Genomic DNA, 24,836 nt, shown 5'->3' on the forward strand with positions numbered 1-24,836 from the left:
AGGCCAGTTTTTGGGAACCCTCCAGCTGTGGTTGCTGGAGTAAAGATGGGGAGTTTCTCTATTTTGCATCCCAAAATCTTAAAAAAATGTGAGTTTGTTGAAAGTTTCTTGTCAACAGACTCGTAGAGCTTGAACTCCAAGTGGCGGATGGATATCAATATTCCATGAGGCGATACAGGAAGCCGGATCTTTTGATCGCAGCAGGAACAAAGAGAATCTACATGAGGAATCAAATCAAGCGGACGTACGAGGGGAAGATCATTCGTCTGCTCTGCTCTGATTTATTAGCCTGATTCCCTCGCCTGCTTTCAAGACTCCAGATGTTTTGGCGTTCACAGCGTCGGACCCCGCCGTGCCGTTCCCGCTCTCCGGTTCACTCGCTCGCGCTGATTCTTCAGAACCATCCATCAGCCTTCAGGAAGCAGCCGCAACACGAGCGAGGGAGAAAGTTTACAGTTGGAATGGAAATGGTTTTGTTTGTGTTGGAGGAGCCGGGGCTTTGTGACGGTCACGTACACAAGTGTTGACTAATTAACTTCGCTCAGGCGCCGACAGTTAATTAAGAATTTCAGCTTGGATGCCTCCAATTAGCAGGGGGCAGCGGTGTTACCGCGGCAGGATCGGTATTCCCTGGACGCCGCTGGAAATACAGCAACAAACAAAAGACGCTCCATCGAGATTATTGATAAGATCCAACAAAGAATCGAGGATTGAACAAAAACAAATCAATCGTTTCGCACATTTTCTATGTGAAGATCAATAACAGAAGAATTTTAACAGTTTCTTTTGAAATAAACATTGTAGTCCTGACACCGTACATGTTACTTTGGAGTTATTTGTTGCAGTACTTTACTCATAAACAAAATGTTTTACGTTCTTCTATAAGTGTCTGTGTATTTAGGTTTGGACAATTAGTTTTTGAAAAGAAGCAATGATGTCAAACTAGAAAACGCTGTAAGAACCTTTTCACATTTGCAATGGTAACTGAAGCCTATATTAACACTCGGTCCAGTGAAAACCGATATGTTGGTTTTCGATGATGCCGCTCTATGTAAGTATAGTAATGGGAACAGGCCTCAAGCTCAGGCAAACTCAGGTGAACATACATGGCCACATCTGTTTACATGGAGACGTGTAGGTCCTGCATCGCCATGGCAACAGTAATGCCCACCAATACCCACCCACGATCATTGCACATGCTATAATACAGTGTGGTAAAGTGCACCTTACAGTTTGAGCTCCTTTCATGGGGAAATTAAGTCCAGGGGATAAAGATAATGTGTAAATGTAAACAAAGCTAAACATTGTAGGACACTGTGTGAGGGCACCAGGCTTCCTGTCTATATTACAGCAGCCAACACCTGGGACAAGTCGGGAGCAAACCAGTGTCCTGCACCTCCACAGTCCCTCAAAAGCCTTGAATAAATTACTGAATTTAAAGAATAATAATAATGTTAGGAGTCACAGCAACAGTTTAATTTCTGGTGCCGATGTTTTCAAACTTAAGCAATAAGCATGAGCTAATGTGACACTTGTAGGTTCCAACTGCAGCCTGCTCCTAAACCCTGCTTTGTATTTATGGTCACCGAGTTTTCATTAATGCCAGCGCTTGTGATGCCATAAAGACACTAAAGCAATTGATTTCCTCTGCAGCCCAAAAGGTTTGCACGTGTCCTCAACATATAATAATTAAAATAAGGTCGGGCTCAATCGCGACTCTGCCGCTCACAGCGGCGGCCAGTAATTGTGCCGGCTGACTGCGGCTCGTCCCAGAGGGCCGCGGCGACGCCGGAGCCGGTGCTGGGTGATTGAATCTATTGTTGAGGAAGGTGAGCCGCGCACGCTCCCTGCTTCCCCCTGGAGGCTTTTTCTGACACCTGTCCTATTCAGAGCCTTGCCACGGCGACTGTCAGCCCCGCTCAGGTCCTGGTCTCTGTGGGACCGTGCTACATCGATCACAGTGCAGCCGTGACTGGAGCACTGCGCGAGACAATATGGAGAGTCGGGGCTCAGAGGGGAGCAGTGGACAGCTCTGACACATCTCAGCATCATCTACCTCGACAGTCATCCACCTGCAGGTCAAGCCTTTTCAGGAATTTTGGCGAACTGGAATTTGATGTGCGACTCCTCTTGTTTAAATCTGCACTTCTATACATGACGTTTCCGTCGACTTCTTATTATCACAAACTTTCTTAGGTCAGCAGTATTTAGTTATGTCGCTAGTGATCCTTCAGTATTTGACACTATGATATTAGGCTCTACTGCTCATCTCCTTATAACACTGCACTTAGTCCTGGCGTAGTGCTCTCAAGTTCAGGTGCTACGGTTGTTAGACCTCATGCTTTGGTATCTGGTTCGGATGCCATGATACATAGTACCAATGTTATGTTACAGTACATAGTTCTGACACTAGGTGCTTTGTTACACCGCTCCTGTGTATACACTATGGTTTTTGGTTCTGGTCTCTATGGTACTGTATGTGGCACTACAGAGACTTACTGTATTTATTTCCGATGCCAGGTGCTGAGAGTTCTGTTGCTTCAATATCTGTTTTCACTGGTCCAGAACCAACATTTGTGCACATTGTGTGCCACAACTTGATGTTGGTTCTGACATCGCAGTCAACTTTAATTGCATGTGATATTGAGGTATTTGGGTTTTACACTAAAGTGTCTGGATCTAATGCTTGGGTACAGCGTCTAGTATCCTCCTCACTAGCACAGATCTGCTCGGCATGTCGGCTCCCCTCCAGCAGGATGCAGGACAAAGATGCGCTTTAATTGTGAGCGTACTGGTGATCAGTGCTCTTGAAGAGGAAGAAAGGTTTGATGGCTGCCGTGAAATCCCCCTCACTAACCTCTCCCCCCGGCCCTCATCAATCATGTGACACGCGGAATAGAATCAGGAAGCTCGACTGCTGTCGCATTTCCATGACAATTCTACTGGACCTCCCCACAAGCAGATGGGAGTCTCCCTCGGTTGATGAGGTGGTGTTTGTCTGTGCAGGTGAGTACCCCGCACCGCGGGCCATCCTGACGGGCCACGACCAGGAGGTGGTGTGTGTGGCCGTCTGTGCTGAGTTGGGACTGGTCATCAGCGGAGCTAAAGGTCAGTCACGCATCACTCTGGCTTCCAGAATCACTGAAGTGGAACTGTGTTGGCAGAAGGACCGTGTCTGGTCCACACCATCACCGGAGACCTGCTGCGAGCTCTGGAGCAGCCGGACCAGCACCACTGCCCACGGCTCATCACGGTGTCCAGCGAGGGTCACTGCATCATCTACTACGAGAGGGGCCACTTCTGCAACTTCAGCATCAACGGAAAACTTCTGGCACAGATGGAGGTCAACGACTCCACCAGGGTGAGCTGGCATCATCATGAATAGAAACGCTAACGTGTAGCAACAAAACTTTAGGAGGCCACCGATGTCCGCGTAGATCTATGAATCTGCATGGCTCACTCGGATCCTACCTTCATCTCGTCCTCCGTCAGGCGATCCTGTTGAGCAGCGACGGACACAACCTGGTCACGGGCGGAGACAACGGCGTGGTGGAGGTGTGGCAGGCTTGCGACTTCAAGAAGCTCTACATCTACCCGGGCTGTGACGCCGGCGTCCGAGCCATGGACCTGTCACATGATCAGAGGTCAGAGGCGGCAGTGAGACACTATCAAACACGCTGTTGAGACTTAAACCCAAGTTTAGACAGCTAGATGGATAGATAACCTTTATTTATACCATGTATATGAGTGGTCCTCTGTCTAAGTGTGTCCCATGATGGACAGGTGTCCTGTCCAGGGTGTCCCCTTCCTCTGCCCCCTGTTGGCTGGGATGAGTTTCAGCCTCCTAAAATCTCATAAAGTCAAGTTGACAAATAGATTTAACCTAAGGCTTGTGGATCTTTGCAGTTAAATCCAGCGTGTTAACAAAGAGGTTGATGCAAATGATTCTCCAGTAAGTAGAGGTTGGATTTATGTCGTTTTTCTATAGTCCACCCTGATTAAGGAAGATAAAATTTTATTTTAATTTCGCTGAAAAGTTTCAAGAGACAGAAATGATTTTTCACGGCCGACCAACTATACATCAATTGAATCGGGGGAAAAAGTCAGCAGGAGAAAGCTGATGCACTCGAGTTCTCATGAACAAGTGAACCCTGTCTTGCTGCATTAAATGTTCGACAGGAATATGACGTCAAACTTTCACCTCGATTCTCTCTATATTTTTTTAAAAATAAGGCTCTTCTTCAACATAGATAAGAACTTGTGTATTCTGTGCCTGAAGCTCAAGACCAACAGCCACATTAAAATGTAAATGACTGATGGCACTGAAAATCTCGTCGGTTCGTGACAAGTTACTTCAAAAATCAATAAAGCCCCAGGACAGAAGAAAAATCCCCTGTAAGTGGATGTTTCCGCAGCGTTAGGTAGAAGCGGGACGAACGAGGGGGATTCTGCAGCTGCTCTGTTCTTTGTGCTGCTGGGCCTGGGGATGCAGCCGTTAAAGACGGCCCTGTGATATCAGCTGCTCTTCCTTAAAGGCAACATCTCTGTCAGACACTTTGGTTCAGCAAGTACACAACAGCACTTTGCTTGCAGAGACTTCAGAGGAGGTGGTCTTGAGTCAAATCCCTCTCGCTCACCTTCAGTTTGACCAGCAAAAGTAAATACTGGGAGGAGATGAAGCAGTCGACACTAGCGATCAGGCCATGACACCGTGTGCGGCCGCATTAATCCGTCAGTCCACACCAACTGTGACAGCTAACGCTCTTATGCATGCAATACTCGATATTACCTGAGAGGCAGTAGTGAGCCTGAGAAGCATGAGATGTTGGATTTTCCTTCTTCTTCATGCAACTCCTACATTTTTTTCCTCTTTGTTGCACGACAACTGTTTCAATATTTTTTCTTATATTTACGACTGCACATTTATCATAACTTTGACATTCCACATGTTTGATTTTTTGTCTGTAATAATTTATTATGTTGTATGACATTTGACTTCTAACTTCCCTCCTAATTCTTCGCTGATATGATCACCATCCTCACTGAAGTGTTGTGTTCCTGCAGGACGCTGGTCACAGGCATGGCCTCTGGAAGCATCGTAGCGTTCAACATCGACTTCAACCGCTGGCACTACGAACATCAAAACAGGTACTGACCCGCGCGAGGGGCTGGAGAAGAACCCACGCCTGAGCAGCCGCAGAGGAAAACCCCTGAATATCTGGCCGGAGGACGGCGGCGCTGCAAACAAAGAAGCGTTCACTCGTCTTCGTTCGGCCTCCGCGGGAAAACTGCTGCTGTTTGTTTTTTTTGCACTCATCACCGCACAAACACGGAAACGTTGGTTTCTGAACAGCGGCTGAAGGTTCTCCCCGTGCTGCCGTCTTCATCGCGTCCGGGGCTGAAGGAGGAGAACAACCTTTAAGTAACTGTGAAAACCTGGGAGCATTTGTGTGGTGCGACTCATCGTCTGTCAGTGTTACCTGTTCCATCACGTGTGCGTGGCCATCGTCTGTTCCAGTGGACTGTGATGTGGCAAAATACATGAAGTTGCTGTTGACTTGTTTCAGTGTTGTAAAGTCCAGAGTTCTGTCCTTTGTGTAACATTTTGATACCAGTATAACCTCATGATGGCGTTTTGGTATTGAGCCGGAGTTTCCCTTGTTGAATGAAATATGAATTTGATTTGACTTTTGTACCAATGATCACTCTTTTGTATGCTTTAAGTCGCCAACGTTTGTCCGTTGTGGGGCTCATGGCTGGTTCACATGAACAGCAACAGTTACCGACAACCTCAGCGCAGGAGGGAGTGAAGCAGGCGCATCGATTACTCTGACTAGGGACAATCTCTGCAACCCTTCTACTTAAACAGAGACCACTGGGCACTTCGGTTTCCTCCCACTGTCCAAAACAGGTTAATAGATGATAACTTGAAAGTCTCCGTTTAAAAAAAAAAAAATGATTGAGGAGCTGATGGACACACACACACACAACTCACAATTCTAGTCCTGGCACTGATGCAGTCACAATAACAGCCGTCCCTAACCGAGGTCAAGATCATTCTGCTGTCATGCGAACGCAGCCTTCTACTGGGAAGCAATAGTATTATCCTCAGTCCAAATCATTTGTGTGCCAACAAAATAATCCACTGTACTTTCAAGCTATGAGATTATGCAAACTGTATTTTTTCACAGATCTGCATGCAAGACTTATTTATTGATAACTTTATTTTGGTTTTGATTTATCTCTTGCATTTAAAGAAATTCATAATTAAATAACCTATGTATGTTTAGAAATTATGTTGTGTTTACTCGAGATTTTTGAGTTGGATTCCTAATAAAAACAGGATTCTCGATCTGTCTCTGACGAATGGGTCAGTGAAAAGGACGAGCGCGTCTGTTGACTTCTGCCGCCATCTGCCGGGCAGATTCCGTTGTTGACGTTCCCTGTTGGGCTGAGTAGTTCAGTAGGTGGCACTCTCAGGTTAAACATGACGTGAGGCTGCGCATAGCGCGCCATCTAGTGACCTTGAGAATGAGGACGCTGGTAGAAAAAGAAAAACCCAAGTCCTCCTTTTATCATTGACGTTTGTTTTATGGCATCGTACAGTGATGGATTATGGAGTCAACACAGCATCCACGTGCTTCCCGGTCACACCAACATTCCCGGTCGTCTTGACAAACATCTTCCCAAAAAAACAGAAGTCGTTCCGCTTCAGAACATCTGTCCTTGTGCTTTTTTTTTCTTTTTTTTTTTTTCTTTTTTTGGTTTGTTTCCTTCAATTCTCCGGAGCCCTTAAACGTCAGATTCGGTGTAACTTTCAAAAGAGTCGCGACACGCACTGATCACGGACAAAGACCACGGCGAAAGAGTGAATACAAATGGAAGAGTCTGGATGTGTGTCAGAGTTCATGCGGTATGATGATGTTGCTCATCTGAGGCCACGAAAAGTAAGAGATCTGACGAAGAACTTGTCTCCACTGGTCGACAATAACAGGAAGCACCAACATTGATCTCTCATTTCAAAAACAAGCTACAAAAAGTGACTCGACATGAGGACTGGGGGGCAGGACGTTCAGAGGCGTTCCATTGCTGTGAGAGCTACGGACCAATGTTATTCTCTCGGCTTCACTGAATCAGGACAGATGATTAACGCGTTCAAAGGGTGCTGTTTTGTGTCAGCTTCTAACATTTCCATCCTCCACTTTGTCCAGAAAAACAGCCGCCAGAGACGGAACAAACCCGTCACGGCGCCCAGCCCAGCTCAGTCTGTGCTCATCAACTGGAGAACCTAATTGCACTTAAATCCATTTTGTGCCACGGCTTCTAAAGGACATGCACCAACGTATGACACGGACATTCATGGGACCATCTGCCGAAACACAAACACATTCAGACATGGAACAAACGGACCGGTCCCTCCAGTAAACCGCAGCCAGGCGAAGCTTCAGCGCTGCTGGTTGGCAGGAACACGTCCAGAAACAATCTGTACAGCGCAGATAACACATGTAGCAGCAAATCATAACAAGTGTTGGTCAAACTAGTGACTCTCCATGCATTTTATACAGTACAGAGACCGGCCTGGCTCTTATCCACCACAGTACCAAACCATTTCACTGATCGGTGGCCGATACTAGCTATGGCCGTATTAAACATTCTAACTGCTCCTTCATCCAGAGATCAAGTGAGAGTTTAAAGTTGTTCATGAATTGAGGTGCATTTTCACCCCATCACCCCAACCGATTTTACATCAGTTTATAACTTCTACTTCATCCAGAGATCATGTGAGAGGTGGAGTGTTTAAACTTGTTCATGAATTTAGGTGCATTTTTGGCCCACCACCGATAAACCAATATCAGAAACAAACAGATTTATAGCATGCGATTAAGTGGGGGCAACATGGGGGCAGCAGCTTAAGTAAGAAGGTCCAAACTCTCCTCTAATCAGAGGCCCTCACCACGTCTTCTGAGAAGGTGTTACCTTGTCAGCTGATAATGACAATCTCACCATGACGCCATGGGTCTGCCCCAGGGCCTCCTCCCAGTTACTCAACACACCTGGATGAGCAGTTCGACTCCTGAGCTACAGAGGAAGCTCAACGATACTAAGTGGAGGCAAATGTTTGATATTGTGGTGAGCCTGAGTACAGGTGTGTTCTATAGAGTATAAGAGGCAGTTTGAAGAAGCAGCAAAGGTAAATGCAAGTTTACATCCACACAGTTTCAAGTCAACACTATTCTTCTGCAATGACGGATAATGATGAGCAGTTGAAGTACACTATCTAATCCAGTAGAGGGCTCCAGAGTACTACAGTGCATACTTAGTAGAAATAAGGCTTAAACTGTTTGAAAGGTAAATGAATCGCATGCTGTTGGTAACACTGTTTCACTGGCTAGTGGGTTATTCTGACCGATGAAGGCTGTAAATAAGTAGAAATACCGACGTAAAAATGGAAAGTCTGTTTAGAGTCCACGTTAGCACCACGGTTCCCCCCCGTGGGGATTAGAAGGGTGAGACGGGCGAGCGGACGGTGCCGGCTGAGCACGGTGAGAGATCCTCAGACTCGGAGGTGAAATCGGCGGGCGGCTGACTCGGGGTTATGCCGCGGGAGGGGACGGCGCCGAAACCGTGAGGGAAGTTGGCGACGGGCTTCACGTCGTGGTTGCGCCTTGGTCGGAAAACTTGCTTCTCCTTATCGAGCGGGGTGGTCTGGGTGGTAGGGGTGAAACAGCAGCAGACTGTTAGTGCCCGCCCCACAGACGGGAGCAGCGGCAAACATCATGGAGGCTCGACAGTAGCCAATGTCTCGAGGCTACTCTGGTGACTCAGCAAATATTATTAGTAAACATAGGAGTCACTGATGACCACGTTCATGCCTGCAGAGACCATGAGGGGATGATGATGATGATGATGATGCGGTCGGGAGAGGATGAGGTGAGAAGGGTGGGGTCAGCTATATAATCCACATGAACGTCAGCGTGCACATCCGGACACTATTGCTGAGTAATCGGTTCCAAGACAGGCAGATGAAGGAGCTATTTTTGAGACTGTTCAGGAGTTTCAACAGCATTTTCCAGAGCTTTCTAGCAGTTAAAATATGATTCATTCCACCATTTTTGTCTGAATTTTTATGTCTCCTGAAAGAGTGTGCAAAGCATCATCGCCAGGCGTTTTTTAAACAAAATGCTTCTGATTGATCCTGACAGATCTAATTTCTCCAAAAGTACACAAGAGGTTCTGTATTCAGATCTGTTCAGAGCAACCTCGTCTAATAACTTAGAAGTGGATGGACTATGGTGTTGTTCTGTTCGTTCATTTTAGACACAACACTCAAAAATGTCCCCTATTGACCTCCCCTATTTGTTACTAGTCACATGGCCAACACCCGTAAAAACCAGCAGGAAACAGGAAAAAATGCTATCACAAACCACAACATGAAGTGGAATCACTGAAACTAATACACTTTTATGTAACTACGGTCACAAAAAGTGCCGTTTATATTAATTTGGCATTACTATGAGACACTCGTGACAGTATTTTGGCGTGAGCGAATACAATTCTTATCAAAGGTAGATGTTTCATTCATTCAATTGTATGCTGCGTTTCACTCAGACAAATGATACGTGGTGTGTGCCGTCTCAGCGCCGCAACTGTTAGTATATTATATTTTCCTTGGTTTTAACTCTCATTTACTTCACAACCGCACATATGGAGTACAAGTGACCTCCAGATTTATCTCATTCAATATTAACACTTATTAAGTACAGTTCTATACATACAGCCTGGCAGACGCTGCAAGCCTTGGTAGCATCCAGCAATTCTAGTGTATATTAATTCCACGCTGCCATCTGCTGACAAATTCTAAACTGAGGACGACAATGGAACAGATGAGACAATAGAATAGATCTGCTGCCATCTAGTGGCTGATAGAGGCGAGAACATGCAGGTGACGGTAATGCACTTGAGTTCAGAGGAATGACTTACTGTGATGACGGTCACTCCTGCTGCTGTGCTGCTCATCTTAGGTCCAGTGTTGAAGTGCTTCTTGATCTTCCCAGCCACGGCCAGCTGCTGCTGAGTCTCTGATCCACCGTCATCCTGCACAGGCGTAACCACCAAGCCCTCAACCACCAGAGTCTCTATGGCTGTCTCTACCAGTGCATTACTTACATTAACCCACGGATGTTCCAGCACCTGAGCGGCTGAGAATCTCTGATCCACATCGAGCTGCAGCATTCCAGTGATCAGAGCCTGTAGGAGTACACCACGTTCATGAGAGGATCTATCGCATTCCGTGGTTCCAGGTTGACAGTAGTGACACACACCTTGGCTGCTTGAGATACACTCTCCCAGTATGCGGAGGGAAATTCGAGCTGTCCCTTCAGAATCTGCTCAAAGACAGAGTCCTGATCTTCACCACTGCTGCAGGAGTAGAAAACTGAATGAATCTTTAATGGACGTCAGAAACAGGTTCTCAAAATACTGTGTGTTCAAATACTGACCCTGAAAAGGAAGATTCTATATATATTGTTAACTGTGTATTGATCACAACAGTGGATCAAGAAGGAGGACATATTACCATTTGGACGCTACTCTCGAAAACACATCATTCCCCACAAATCTACATTACACTTTGGCACACTATCAACCAGTTCCACACATTTCATGACACGTGAGGTCACCAGCCAAACAAAACTACTGAGTTCTTCGCTGAAGTCATGATTTTTTAAAATTATTTATGACTTAAATTTGTGATGCAGGCTCACATCTTTTAAATGCCTGATGCCATTCATATTTTAGCTTTTTTTGTGAGTTGATGGTTGTGTTATACAGAAAAAAAGAAGCTCGAGCACTTCTCTGCACGCATCTATCAACTGATCATGTACTTTATAACAATGAATAAAAGAGAAGAAATGGCAGGCAGAAAAAAAGAATTATTCTTCAGTCTGGTCCTTTTCTCTCCTAGATATGATCACTTTTTGTATGTAAACAGAAGTAAAGGTGACTAAATGAATAATGAATGTACATACCCACGAAAGGGAGGAAAGCCACACAGCAGGATGTAGGTGATGACACCAGCAGCCCAAATGTCCACTTTCAGGCCATAACTGTTTATGAAGAGCAGTCAGAAACAGGGGATTAAGAACACTTTCCTCACAACCGGACCTGGCTCCTGTCACTCACCCTGTCTCTGCTATGATCTCTGGCGCGACGTATGTGGGCGTTCCACACACCGTATACAGAAAACCGTTGACAACAGTCGCTAAACCGAAGTCACCAAGTTTCAGAGACTTGGTGCCGTCGAGGTGCTCGAAAACCTGAGCGATAAGAAGCGGAAGAGTTTTGAGTTTTGAAAAGAAGGTGACGTAACAGAAGCTAACTCACCAACAGGTTTTCTGGTTTGATGTCTCTGTGGACGATGTTGAGGCTGTGCAGGTATTTGATGGCGCTGGCCAGATTGAACAGCATAGAGCCAGCGTCCCGCTCGGTGTATTTGTTCGACGAAGTGATGGCGTCAAAGAGATCGCCGCCCTGCAGGAACATGTGGGCACCGTTCACGTGAGAGGATGCAAAACAAGCAACATCATCTTTCTCTGATCATGATGTACGATTCCGATTTACAACTCACCTTCACCAACTCCATCACGAGATAGAGCTCATTGTAGGTGTCCATCTCCTCCACTAACAGCACGATGTTGGGATGCTTGACACGACGGAGGATCGACACTTCACTCTGGATCATGTGCTCCTTCAAGACATGAGTCACAGGCAACAGTTAATACGACTAAACAATAAGCTCACACCCATTGCAAACATGTAGCACAATATTTTAGATTTGATAAAGTGTCTTACAGATTATGAATGCTTAAATTATTTTTATTATCATCCATGTTTATTAATTCTAGCCCTCCCATAACAACGAAAAGGTGGTTGATAAAAATAAGTGTGAATATATTTAGGGGTGTGAGTGGGTGTGTGTGTGGTGAGCCAGTTAAATAAAACAATGGTGTCAGGTCTCTGGTGAGCACCACGAATGCACAAATATAACAATTCTGTGGAGCTAATATTTCTCAAGAAAAGAAACCCTGATCCACCTTTCCTCTGCATTTGTGCTTGCTGATGATCTTCAGAGCAAACTCCCTTCCTGTGGATCTCTCCACACACTCCCGCACCACGGCGAAGTTGCCTTCACCCAAGGTCCGTCCCACTTTGTAGCGCTCTGCTATGGAAGACGGAACAGGTCCGTCGTCGACGGGCTCAGCTGCGAACATCAAAGCCGCTTGTTAATGTCAAAGTAGCAGCCAACGATAGTTGAACTAACTCGGATTCTCTGTACCTTCGCTGCTGGGACCATCACCCTCGTCCATCGAGCTGCAGATCTTTGTTGAAGCCAGCGAGAGTGAAGAGCCGCTGTGCTGAGATCCCTGCGAAAATTTAGTCAGAGTTTATTTACTGGGGCGAATTGACTATGAGATTGTTAAAATTAGCAGCCTTTCACTGGAAAACTGGGCCTTGAAGAGATAATGAGAAAATATCAGCCGTCACCACGACAACTTCCCCCCAGCGAGCCTTGGGACAAATTAATGATGGGACAGCTGATAATGGGATTTTGCTACATTGTTAAATCTGGCTGAGTGTCTCAGAACACGTCGTCGTTCACTGATGGAGGAGATAATCACAATGTGCTGCAGCAGTTCTAATGAGGTCTCGGTGAAAAACACAACACAGCACTGATGGAGGACATGATGCAAGACTTTGTGTGTTTTATCAGGGAGTTTGTTGTGTGGGTGTGAGTGAGTGAGTGGCACGACACTTCAGAGAGTGGATAATCATTGCATTTATTATCATGAACAATGTTCGGAGTAGTACCTGCCGTTTAGCTGCAAGTTCAACACTAGTCATCTGACTGGGATTCAAACCTATGAAAACTCCTGCTCCAACAGCCAAACTAAGCTGCAGATTTATGGTAAATGATTACTCAAATGTACAACACTGACACCTTTGAAGTGACTGAAGCAGGCACGACACTGAACATGCAAGTGTTTTTTTAATATGATACATTTTTAAAAAGACACTCTTGTTGTCATATACTGTATTTTCTGGCCTATAGAGTGCACCGCAATATTTGCCGCACCAATGAAATTTAAGAAGGAACATATAGATCTTTTTCGTACATAAGCCGCACCAGTCTATAAGCTGTGGGTGCAGTGATGCTGTCTGCACCGCAGAAAATGCATGAGGATCACTTCTAGTGATCAATAAAATAGCCCAATTTGAGCGCTTTAAAGGCAAATAAAACGGCTGTGATGTCATCGGTTTGATGTGGGGATGAGGCTCAATATTTTGGCCAGAAAGACGCTCTTTAGATTGTAAAAATGAGGGATGCACCGAGGGACAGGGAGAGCACTCAGCGGAAGCAGCTGTCTTCAACCTCATTTATGAAAGTTCCCACTCTGGACGTATGCAAAAGTTTCAGATTCAGGTGGCCAAAGATATAACACACAGAAAACAGCAGTGGATTCGGTCGACACCTGAAAAAGGCTGGTCATCTGGCTCTGTCGAATTAATGATTATTTCTTAAGCAATATGCTTAGCGTTCCGAATGTCATGCTCAGACCGGCGACTGTTCATGAGTGACCGCTGGTTCCTGCAGTTTCACCTCCATGAGCATGGAAAACTCTCTGTGCTCCGTCAAGTGCTAGTGTTTTAAATATCGTACTTAATTTGTAGTGTTGACCCTTTTAACGTGCATGTGCTGCAGGATGCAAACTTTACATGACAGACTGAAAAAAAAACCTCCACGGGAGTCATGCTGATGCCAAGTGAGCGGCGAGTCGGCAGGAAGGGAAGGAGTTACGAAGGCATCACAAACCGTGGGTGGTGCTTCACCTGAGTTCCGGCTGTCAGGTGATCGGATTTTGTGATCAGCAATGACAGGCAGTGATCTGCATTCACCGATCAAGCTGAGATCAGCCTTTCATAATCGGTGGCCGATCGATTGGAGCATCCCTACTAAAAATCCATATATTAGCCGAATCATTGTACAACCTGCAGTGTTTAGACCGTGAGAAAAAAGTAGTGGCGGTACATAAAATGTGTTGGATTAAATGTTGCACATAAAACTTACTGCAGCCTAAAATAATCAGAAATTGTACATGGAAAATTTTCAAAAATGTATACCGCTACATTTGTATCGAGATCGAAGTTGTATAAGACACATTCTAAATGTCGATGACACCCTTTCATACTACACTACACACTATCATAATAAACTTTCTTCGTTCTCGGAATCATGACTTGACGATCAATACTAAAGTATTGATCATCAATCCTAAATCAATAGAAGATTCGCTGACCATCAAAGCTAGTAGGCGATTTTATAGGAATCATTACTACCTGACGTCTTCGCAGGCTCGCTGGACTAGTGGGAGAGTGACTTGGAGATTTGCCAGATCGAGGGGTGGACAGCTGACTTCCTGCAGTCCCATTCGCTGTGGAAAACGATTCAGTGTCATTCAAACTCTTCCACCAAGGTTCGGTAGCATCAGCGCACATATAAAATACAGAGATAGTATAATATGTTTTCCAGATGGAGACATGGATCCTCTCACCTGAGCCAGCTGAAGATGGAGATTTACTCCGGCGTGACATCCCGCCACTCCGGGGTGAAGAGCGGCCTTGTGCGGTCGGGAGGCGGCCATAGGAAGCAGACTTGGCAACCCTGCACTCTGCGGAAAACACAATTTGAAATAACTTAACAATAAAAAATAATTTTAGAAAATGAAATGAAAACAGTTGAGTTTCTTGAGGGATCCTAAAGCAGAAAGAGAGGATGTTTACCGTTCCCTTTAACCATGCACCACTTGAGCTGTACTGATCACATCAAGTGATATTAGTTATTCTTCTCAATACATTAGCATCTATTTCATTGCATTTACATCTAACCATGTTTTCTAACAAAATGTATTCCACACTCACAATTTACTACTCTATTATTGTGACCTGAGGTGAGTCAACTGTAGTTGGGATACATCACCGTCACTACTCTTGCTGACTCACCAGAAAAGCCAACAGCAAACCACTTCCCTATTGTAGTTAATATTTCAGTGTTCAGTTGATCGTCGACTCAGCCACTGTGGTCAGACGAGTGTTCTCTCTCTGAGCTGTTAGATGAGGGCTGCACTCTTACCGCTTTCATCCAAGTTGAAGTCATCCTGGTAGCGGAACTTCTCTGGACCACAGGCGAAGAATATGTCGTCATCACCAAAAAAGTCCTGCAGGCTGGTGACCTGAAGGAGGTTTGGAAATACTTCAAACAACAGTAATTTCAGACAAAGTGGCACACAGGTTTGTTTGTGCTCTTCTATCATCTATTTTTGACAAGAAACTGAGGATTATTTCAATCCGCTATAATGGAAAGAACATTATGGAGTTCAAGTCATCTATCTTTCCATCTCATTTGCTGTGCGGAAATAGGAACACGAAACAAGTTGCCCTGCAAGGGCGTGCCGTCCAGCTCTGAACTCAGAGGACTGCACCATATGATTCAGAGGCAAACTGATCTTATGAGACACAACGGTTGGGTGCCAAGAGAGCAAATAGGACTTCCACCTGCACGGTGAACAACATTTATTTAACATTTGCCAGAATGAGAGAAATTGCTTTTTTCCCTATCATAAAACAAAATTACAGAATATAAGTGTCACTAGGATTCAATTTCCAGAGGGCAAGCTATGAGAATCAACTACAGCACAGCAAGTTTTCTTACTTCACTTTTGGAACAACTGAAAAATTTCCCCAAAACCTTCACTGCCTTCCTGGTGAGGTAAAGCCAATCTACAGGCTGCAAGAGCCTCCATACATATTAACCACTGCTCACAATTGAAGCTCCGAAGTTACAAAATGACATACAGCCATGGCTATATAAAGACCCAACATCAAAACAAAAAAAACATTATTCAATATTTCCTTCACTATATTCAATTTATTACAGCCCTTTAGATTACATTACATTAGATAGCCTTTATTTAATGCAACTGGATACTGAAAGAAGCCTGTCTAGGCTGTAACTTGATATGAAGGAGACTGTATACCGTAAAACCAAATATCATACGAGTTATCTGAACAAAGAAAGGCCCGTGAGACTGAATGTGACATATGTGGTTCATGCAATTATTCTTCCCTCAGGAGAGGGACTCATTAAATGCCCTCAGGGTAGTATGATGATTAAAATCAAGCTAAATAAATGAGTTATCCCCCCCAGCAGGCAGATCTCCTACTATCAAGGATATACTGCCTTGACATTCTTCAGACTAAAGTATGTCTGGTCTGACACAGATTTCATTTAGGCACTCAGTTTACTTTTTGAAAGTTGCAGAGTTGGAGGCTTGTCTGAAGAAGGTGTCCTGATGATGAGTTCAAAACATGCATCCTGGAACTCAAATCTCAGAGCAGGGAGGAAAAGCAAGCTCCCTCCTCTAAAAAGAGTCCATCTTCAGGCCATTCATGTCAAGATAATCCAGCAAAACACAGTTGATAGATGCAAGCAGATACAACACCAGGCAGATCGCTGTGACACTGAGAAACAAGGTCACCTCAAGTGTTCTGATCTCTGGTGAGACGATGCATTAATTGTGTTCACTTGTTTGCGGATTGAAGGAGCTGATGCTCGCTCAGACGCCTGCCTCGGTGGACTCGCCGTCATAAATAAATGAAGGCTCCGACGGAGCCCTGACCTTCTCCTCAAAGGGATTATTGATGCGCTTAACTACACTCGTTTTTTTTTCTCTATTTAAAGAGCAAAGCAGCAACCAAGGAATACCATGTCACGTTTCTGTACACTGACTGCTCTTCACACTTCACGTTAGAGTACCGGCATTGAAACACTAACATTTGAGCATAAAGGTCTGACAACACATCTAATAGAAACCCAGTGATACAACATAAATTATTAATGATCCTGAAGAGCTCAGCAGTCCAGCAAACAGCATCATGCACAGCTAAGTGGACCACCAGTCTGTCACTGATGCTGTAGTTCAACCTCAGGAGCGGCCACAGGTTCAATAACTACAGTGACATGTAGACACTATTGAAGATGTTCTTTTTAAATACACAGCACGTGCACCACGCTGAATACTTGAGTGTAAAACCCTCGTCTTCACTTAGTCTTGCAAGAAAACAGAAGTGCCTCTCTGGTGCTCAATAGAAACAACAATAAATAACCATACTGGCATAAAAATCCTGCATAACAAATGCTTTGTCATACGCCTCGCAATCGCTCATCACAGCCATTTCCTCCACAGAAAACGCCCACCCCTCCTCCAATCACCCAAAGGGGGGATGCACAGTCGTTTCCAGGGAGACCAGACAGATTCCCAGCTGTGAGATACGGAGAGCAGCTATTGCAAGCTCATCAGTCTATCTGAGGCGCTGAGTCGTGGAAAGCCGTACGGGAGAAATGACAGTCCTGATGAGATTTAATCAGGAAGAGCATTAACATGCATTGGTTAAAGCTACATGCCACACATTTTTCATTCTTTATCACTGGATATGGATTGCCACGTTTGGTGATCTGTAAGGGCAATCTTTGGATGGTTCTCCGGTCAGCTAGGAAGATACCACATTCAAGAAGCAGGGCGTCTAAACTACTGAGTGTACTGGCAAGAACCTGGTGATACGACACGTATCCAGACAGAGGAGTGGGAATAAGTATGATACAGGGTACCCCGATATGTTGTTTGGTAACAAGAGCTATTGTGTTCTTGGGCAATATGCTTAGGGTTCCGAATTTCAAGTTCATTGTGGTCTTGGGTATTTGACCACTGTGGGCATATCTAACAAACAACACCATTGTCTTTGCCTCCCATTGATTTCTGCCGCTCATCTGTTCAGAATGAACCATAGTTGGGGTTAGCTTAGTTGACGTTGTCAACTAACCCAGGTTCCAAAGATCTCGCCTATTACAAGGAGCTGAAAGGGGAAGTCATGTTACTGGGTGTTTGCTTCAAAGTACTGGCCCTAATACTATTCAAAAACAAGTGTATGTATATTTCAAATAAATTTACTGCAGTTATTGACACCACTATTAAGTATAGCAATATCTGAGTGTATCAATCCTCCTAACTCTGGGGGTAATGTGTACTTTTGAAAAGGTAATTTCACATACATTCAGTTTATTCATACAATCTTTGATCAGTACTTTGTCACACGCCCAACTCGAAACAGCTTTATAGGTGCAAAATGCAATCTGACCTGTAAACTATTGACTGACTCAGTTTCACCAGAAAGAATATCCCACATTCTCAAAATGGAGGAAAGATTTCATGCTAATCAGGCCCACCTGAGCCCAAATGTTCCATCACAAGCCTGAGGAAATAAGAAAATCTATTGTCCTGAGTGAACGGCACAACTAGGTCTCATGAATACATTGATCAGTCATCCCCGCTGGCTCACTGACACAGCATCTCCATCAGGTTCCTCCCTCCCCCACAGTAGCACGAGAGCATCCAAGCAGCCTATCGACCATCAATATGGGATTCAGTGTTGAATTCTAAAGCAGGAACTGTTGCTTTGGGAATCCTGAACAAAGGATACACGAACAGGAGTGGCGTGTGAAAATACAGATCAATTGGAGGCAGGATAACAACTCTTTTAGACATGAAATGGGAGGTGGAACAGTGGGAGGGGCTAACTGTGGTTACTGGATGAGCAGTTAGTCGACAGTCTGGCAGACACGACTGACTCATTTAAATGCAACATTCAACCACAGCGTTTCATGCATGGATGAGAACTATCAACTTTACACCGGAGCGTGGCTGTTACTCACTAACCTAGAAATTGTTAGCATAATCACATGCTAGATTAGTCAGAACGACACTGTAATGGCACAAAAATATATATTTACTAAAAGGAATGAATTGATCCTGACAAGGAAAGGCACCAAATATATTGCATCTCAAGGTAGCATTTTTTATCATAGTTAAGAGACATAAAGTAAAAGCAATCTCTGGACAGAGATCAAATATTTTGTATTTATATCAAATAGTAGATAGAGTGTTATGGAATTTAGATCTTTTTTCACAGACCAACCCTTCCTGGATTTGGAAAACCACAGACACATTTTCCTCACTACTTGGAAATCATCATTGTGGGATGAATAAAGGCTAGCTTATTCAAATGAATTCCATAACTGGAAATTTGGTTCTTGAGAACTATGCAAACCTTTCCTACCTTCATGTTTTACTTGCTGTTCTCCAGCTGACTATCTTTATTTCGCTGTAGGCAATTTTAACTGTAACAAGTCACTTTTCAATTACATTTTTAGGCTTATCAATGTATTTTTGAGACGACAAACTCATAACTATTTTGATATTTCATGTAAGCCAATACACAATGTGACATTTGGGTTCTGAACTAAGCATTGATGCAAAACTCTCTCCCAACAAGACACCATATATCATGAACATATTCCAAAAGCCTTGACGTAAAATTAGTAAAAAATGTCAGCGAAGCAGCAGGAGAAGGCTGAAGCTTAGGTGTCCCAAATTATGCACAAGAGTCACCATCAATGAAAGGACCAGCACTGTCTGGAATCATTATGAGTTTTACTACCTAGTTACTTGTACACAATGGAAACCACACATGAGAGTATGAACCACCCATTACGCCAACCCACAGACATTATGAGTTAGTTGCGCTAACCGGAAACTTCATCACCCTCATTCGCCACTCAATGTATTATAAGAGAGAGGTGAGGTTCGCTGAAACCAACACCCCATCACTGAAGCTATCGGCTGTAGGTCTCCTCTACCCAAGCGAAAAATTGTTTGATCGATCCGTCCTAAAATCCTGGCCACATTTTTATAAATAGCCTCAGCTACTTTTAAATAAAACAGCCTCTTGGAACCAACTCGAGATAAAAGGGAATGGCTCACTACTTTGCTGAACACTGAGTAACAGACGCCTCTCTGCATGTAACAGCCAAGTCACAGCAGTAGAGGAGGCAAGCCAGAGACCATCATGCTGTCGACTTCATTTGCTGATTACTCATTGGAAAAATTTCACGTACACCGAGTGGCTATTTAAGATCAGAATAATGAACCACCTCCCGTACTTTATATGCTTAATGACACTCATACATCCATCTTTGCCAAAGTTTCTTAAAAAGTTCAGAACATAAACTTAAGGCTGGTCAATAAGTAAGTTCCAAATCCACTGATGCATCCACATTAATGGAACTTTTCCATCCACTATTTCGACTAAAATGTCCCAAAGAAAGCATTAGTTTTCATCACAGAAGAGTCGATGGTTTGCATATCGTAATTACAGTGCAGCAGAGCCAGATCCAATACAGTGGTTTGAAAAGCCCAGGGCCAAGTCCCGCTCCCTCAACCTACTCATCCATGCTAATTCTCACAGCTCCATCCCACCAAGGACAGCATGTGCACGCCAGGATGTGACATTTGCTCTGCCTTCAAAGAGAATCAGCCCGTGGGATCTTAATGCTTTTTTATTTCGTCCTTGCAGCACATATTGGGTTTATTATCTGATTCTAGCCGGACAGATGAGTGTGAAAAGGAAGGCCAATTCATCCACCAGGCCAAAATGGACAGGCAAGCCTGCAGCTTTAGCTTGCAAACAATTTCAGTCTTTTGAAAATTCAATTTCCAGCTTCCAGAAACCTACCTGCAAATGTACTATATTGCAAGTAGAAGCCTACAACGTGGGCGAATAGAAATTTCTTTGCTGGAAACTCGGTTCATGCACATTAACATGGAAATGACCACACCAGGTTTACGCTTGCAGATGGCACATGTGGCTCCACCTCGTCCCGGGATTTCAGCTCAGCCACGTGCTCCATCTTGCCCTCTCCCACTACACCTTAAGTCCCACCATTACTACTGCACCGATCTGCCGCAGAGGCTGTTACCTAGCAACCAGCTGAGGAAAACCAAATCACCATAGAAACCATGTGACAGAGTTTTGTGAGGGTAATACGAACAGGGAGGGGCGAGGGAAGAGACATTTCCTGAGAGATTGCACTGAAGAGTTTAGAGAGAATGTAGTGGCATTTGCCTGCATGATTACTTTAATAAACTAGTCGTGATCCTTTATATGGCTTTTTCATGAAGACAGCCAGGTGGGAAAACCTTTTCACAACCGGTCATGTCAAGTCACTGCCATCTTCAGCGTCATTCTCCATGTCTTTTATGAGGCCTTTTCAACTTGTTTCCATCCCACTTTTATCCTTCTGATGTGACTTCTCGACCCTACTCTTAACAAGTCATGCATATCAAAGACAACCACTAAACACTATTGTACACTGTCATCCACCTTGTCTGCACTCTCTTTGTTCATTTCTAACAGCAATAACTAATATTAACATAAAATAATTTGTTTATTTTCACAACCCCAAGTCTCAGCTTGGTCATTGGTTCCTTGCTATCTACAAAGTGAAATTGCAAACTTGCTCACAGAAAAATGCAGAAGGTAAAAGCTTATACCTCAACATGTTATCAACCAGAGTCCTAGAAACCTAGTTCCACTGCGTCAAATATTCCCAACTCTGCAACTCTCTAGTGGGTTCAGAAACCACATTACCTAAGCTATGAGAATTGAGGCAATTTAATAAGTCATGATGCGTAATGCATTGTTATTAACACTGTTATTATCATATACGTGTAAATAATCTAGCATTGTGTACATTGTCCATGCTCTTTAAAAGTTGTTCTTGTACTTATGAATGACTCATACTGAGAACTGTTGGCCTATTTTGTGTTCCAGTCAATATCTAGACTTTAATTGAAGGAAATGTGGAAACTAGTAATGAGGTTATGAGCAGCTTAGGATCACTGATGGCCCTTTGAGGACAGACATCCAAACGGGGGCAGAAATTATTGAGGTAAAAATCAATAAACAAACATGTAAGCATCAGAGCTGCACAATGAAGAAATTCATGTTTTCAACTGGACAATCTCTCATTGGCGAGTGAGAGTAAGAAAAAAAGCATAAAAAACTATGATTTACTTTAGTAGGACCAGCATGAACATGAACTTCAGCAATGAGAGTGGCCCAGTCTTTCACTGGACAACTTGACCCTTGACCAACGAAGTTCAGATTCAGTTTAGAAACTATAAGGAGCACCTACAGTTTCAAAAACATCTGGTCAATGTTAAAGTAAAAACACACATCGACTGAGAGTGAGACCTGGGTCACAGACACATTTAGTGACAAAATTATTGTAGTAAATAAAAACACACTGTAATCAAAAACTGTGTAGACTAAAACATACATTTTGAGGGGTCACTGTGATTTTAACAATTAAGTGAATACATTTCCCAATATAAGATTGATTTTAGGACAATAACTTAATATGGATAAGATATTCTGTGCAACTTAGTCACAGCACCAATATAAAAAGAAGTTGTACCCACGAAATGTGTACCCACCGGTTTCCCGTCGACCGTGTATAACCTCTTGACCACCCCGGAGTCCAACTTGATGGCATCGGTGATGTCAGTCATGACTTGCTCGAAGGAGTGGGCAGTCTTCTTGTTGAGCAGGATTCGCACAGCCTTGCGAGGCTTTACACCGCTACGAACGATGGTGACCAGTTTGGGTCTGATGAACTCCTTGTTCTCCCTCGACTCCTGGAGCCCTGCCTTGGCGCTACCGAGGGACGGAGGGTCACGAGAGGACACGGGAGTCCTAGCTCCAGCTGACCAGTTTGGATTGACATTCTTTGTGTATTCCAGCTTTTTATATGGCTCAATGGATGCACAGACATAACTTTCACCTGCACAGACATAACAACACCTTAGCTGAAGCAAACAATCAGACAGTTTGAAAGATGGGACGCCAAGTCACCTTCTACTAGTTGGTCCATACTTGTGATCCTTGTACTCCCGTCTACGGAATATATGGTACGCACCCCTTGAGGTAAGTTGACGTTATCAGACAGCGATCGGGTCAGGTCAGCCAGGAGGGCCTCCAACGACCTAAATCGCTCCTGAGAAATAGCGTACACTATTCCTTGAAAATAGCGGTCCCCATTGCGGTAAAAGCGAATCTTCTTGGCCTTCTTCTCTGAGATCAAGGCTTGCAGTGTCCTGGTTCGGTACAGGCTGCAGTGGGCGCTGTGAGTGGGACTAGGGAGCCCATTTCCTTTGGAGCCCCTCCGCGTGTATCTCAGAGCCTTGTCTCGCTCATCAAAGTGCTCTAGCTCCATGACTGTGCAGTATTACCTCTCCCTAGAGGGAACACAAGCACACAAGTGATCCTTTGGTCGTCAACACAACATTAAAACACAGGTATAGTATGAGGCTGGCATGCTGGATGTGAGCAGGGCTGCTGCTGCTGCTGCTAGTTCTCATTATGAAGCAGCATGTCACACCCATTTCATGCTGCCTTGCTTCATTCAAAGCATTCAGAAACTGAATCTTACAAAACTACAACAGCAATCTCACCACATTCACAGAGCTCAGATCCAGTTAACGCGGGACCATGACATGAAAACACTAATAAGAACAGGTGAAGTGGGGAATGAAAAAGGCTTGTGATAAGCATCTTACCTCACCGGTGAACGCAGAAGTAACCAGACGTGTGTTTTGGCGTTGAAGCGGTACTTGAATGACGACTCATTTATTCATGTGCAGCCTCCGATGGTCCACGCGTCCCTTTGTTGCCCCTGTGATGGTGCTCGTCTGCCTGCCGTGTGTGTCTACACGCAGAGAGGAGGCAGCTGGAGCCGGTGTCCGCCACCCTCCCCCTTCTCCGCTACCTCCCCCCTTCCCTTCCTCCTCCTTCCTCATTGCGGTGATTTACACCGGACAGCCCGCCCGCCTGCGCGTCCCCAGCACAGCGAGCGCATAACACCTGCCAATACAACGAAGTTCAACATAAATATATACCAATACTGAAAGTTCTTCACAGGTAATTCACATTTGCCACAATACAACTCACCTTACAAGACGCGCATTCACACTTTAGGTTTGACGTTTTGCCGTTAGCCTAAAGCTATTCTAAAGCTAACGGCTTAGATTTTATCAAATACGTTTCGCCAACAAACATTCACTTTTACAGGGGAATAAAATGTAAATATAAAAGTTACAATCATTGCGATTGCAGTTACTTTCCAAATGTAGCGGTTTGTAAAAGTTTGTTTATCCCAAAAGCTACGCAGCTCCTTAGCACAGCACTCGCCAGGTGAAGAAGATCTACTTCCGGGTCATACTCGCTTTATTTACGTTTGATGTGATTAAAATTCCATCATTCAATCTAAATAAAAGATGGAACGATAAATCACACAGCGAGAACATTTTTGTGTGAAGTGAAATAGTAAAAATCTACAAACTAAATACTGAACTATATGAACAATGAACTAAATGTATTTATTTATTTAATTTTAAGTTTCACATCCTAAAATGTTTCACTTTAAATGTCTAGCATTTGCATTGGTTTTGAAGGTTTACACGATCTAATAACTCACAAAACAAAATTTGATTGTTGGACCCTTAGCGGGGACATTTGAACAAATTTGAGCAAAACAAGTAAGAAGACTCAGCAACAAAAGAGAGGAATCCATAGCTATCGTTCATATTCAGGGGACCGTACACATATTTATTAATACCACAATGTTTTCAATGTTGCTGAGAGCTGGCAAAAAAATGTAAATTAGATGACATTTCTTAGTTAATAGCAATATCAATGTGTACATTTCTAATCTGCACACTGCTTTTCTTGTGCTTGGAACATGCTATATAAATAAAATAAGTGATAAACAAGATGAATCAGAGAGCAAAATGAATATCTAAATAACAGCAGAGTTCTCCCCTGAATAT

General features: G+C 44.0%; 2 protein-coding genes across 10 annotated transcripts in view; one reads left to right on the plus strand and one right to left on the minus strand.

Annotated features, from left to right (window-relative positions):
* The window catches only part of nbeab (neurobeachin b), a 223,080-nt gene extending 216,550 nt beyond the window's left edge, over positions 1–6,530 (plus strand). For 2 of the 8 annotated variants that reach the window (XM_053872361.1, XM_053872359.1), the window contains 4 exons: positions 3,007–3,108; positions 3,165–3,361; positions 3,493–3,644; positions 5,065–6,530. In XM_053872361.1, the coding sequence (XP_053728336.1) occupies positions 3,007–3,108; positions 3,165–3,361; positions 3,493–3,644; positions 5,065–5,155 (542 nt within the window). In that variant the 3' untranslated portion in view covers positions 5,156–6,530. Of the gene's footprint in view, positions 1–118; positions 1,037–3,006; positions 3,109–3,164; positions 3,362–3,492; positions 3,645–5,064 lie in introns of those variants that run through there. The other 6 variants (XM_053872366.1, XM_053872367.1, XM_053872362.1 and 3 more) reach the window with 5 other exon arrangements.
* Positions 6,531–6,621: 91 nt separating this feature from the next.
* LOC128763520 (serine/threonine-protein kinase DCLK1-like) lies at positions 6,622–24,189 on the minus strand. 2 transcript variants are annotated; one of them, XM_053872369.1, is made up of 17 exons: positions 23,959–24,189; positions 23,568–23,871; positions 22,864–23,246; positions 22,446–22,792; positions 15,188–15,287; positions 14,610–14,726; positions 14,395–14,489; positions 12,335–12,422; positions 12,093–12,259; positions 11,627–11,746; positions 11,383–11,529; positions 11,182–11,315; positions 11,028–11,105; positions 10,323–10,416; positions 10,168–10,248; positions 9,982–10,095; positions 6,622–8,706 (listed from the first exon to the last, which is right to left on the minus strand). In XM_053872369.1, exons 3-17 carry the CDS (start codon positions 23,222–23,224, stop codon positions 8,500–8,502), a joined length of 2,250 nt encoding a protein of 749 aa, XP_053728344.1. In that variant the 5' UTR covers positions 23,225–23,246; positions 23,568–23,871; positions 23,959–24,189; the 3' UTR covers positions 6,622–8,499. The 2 variants fall into 2 exon arrangements, with proteins under 2 accessions (XP_053728344.1, XP_053728343.1); XM_053872368.1 differs by having other exon boundaries at positions 10,323–10,419; positions 23,959–24,187.
* Between the last annotated feature and the right edge of the window lie 647 nt (positions 24,190–24,836).

This window comes from Synchiropus splendidus, chromosome 8 (assembly GCF_027744825.2).
Source record: "Synchiropus splendidus isolate RoL2022-P1 chromosome 8, RoL_Sspl_1.0, whole genome shotgun sequence".
Lineage (NCBI taxonomy): Eukaryota > Metazoa > Chordata > Actinopteri > Syngnathiformes > Callionymidae > Synchiropus > Synchiropus splendidus.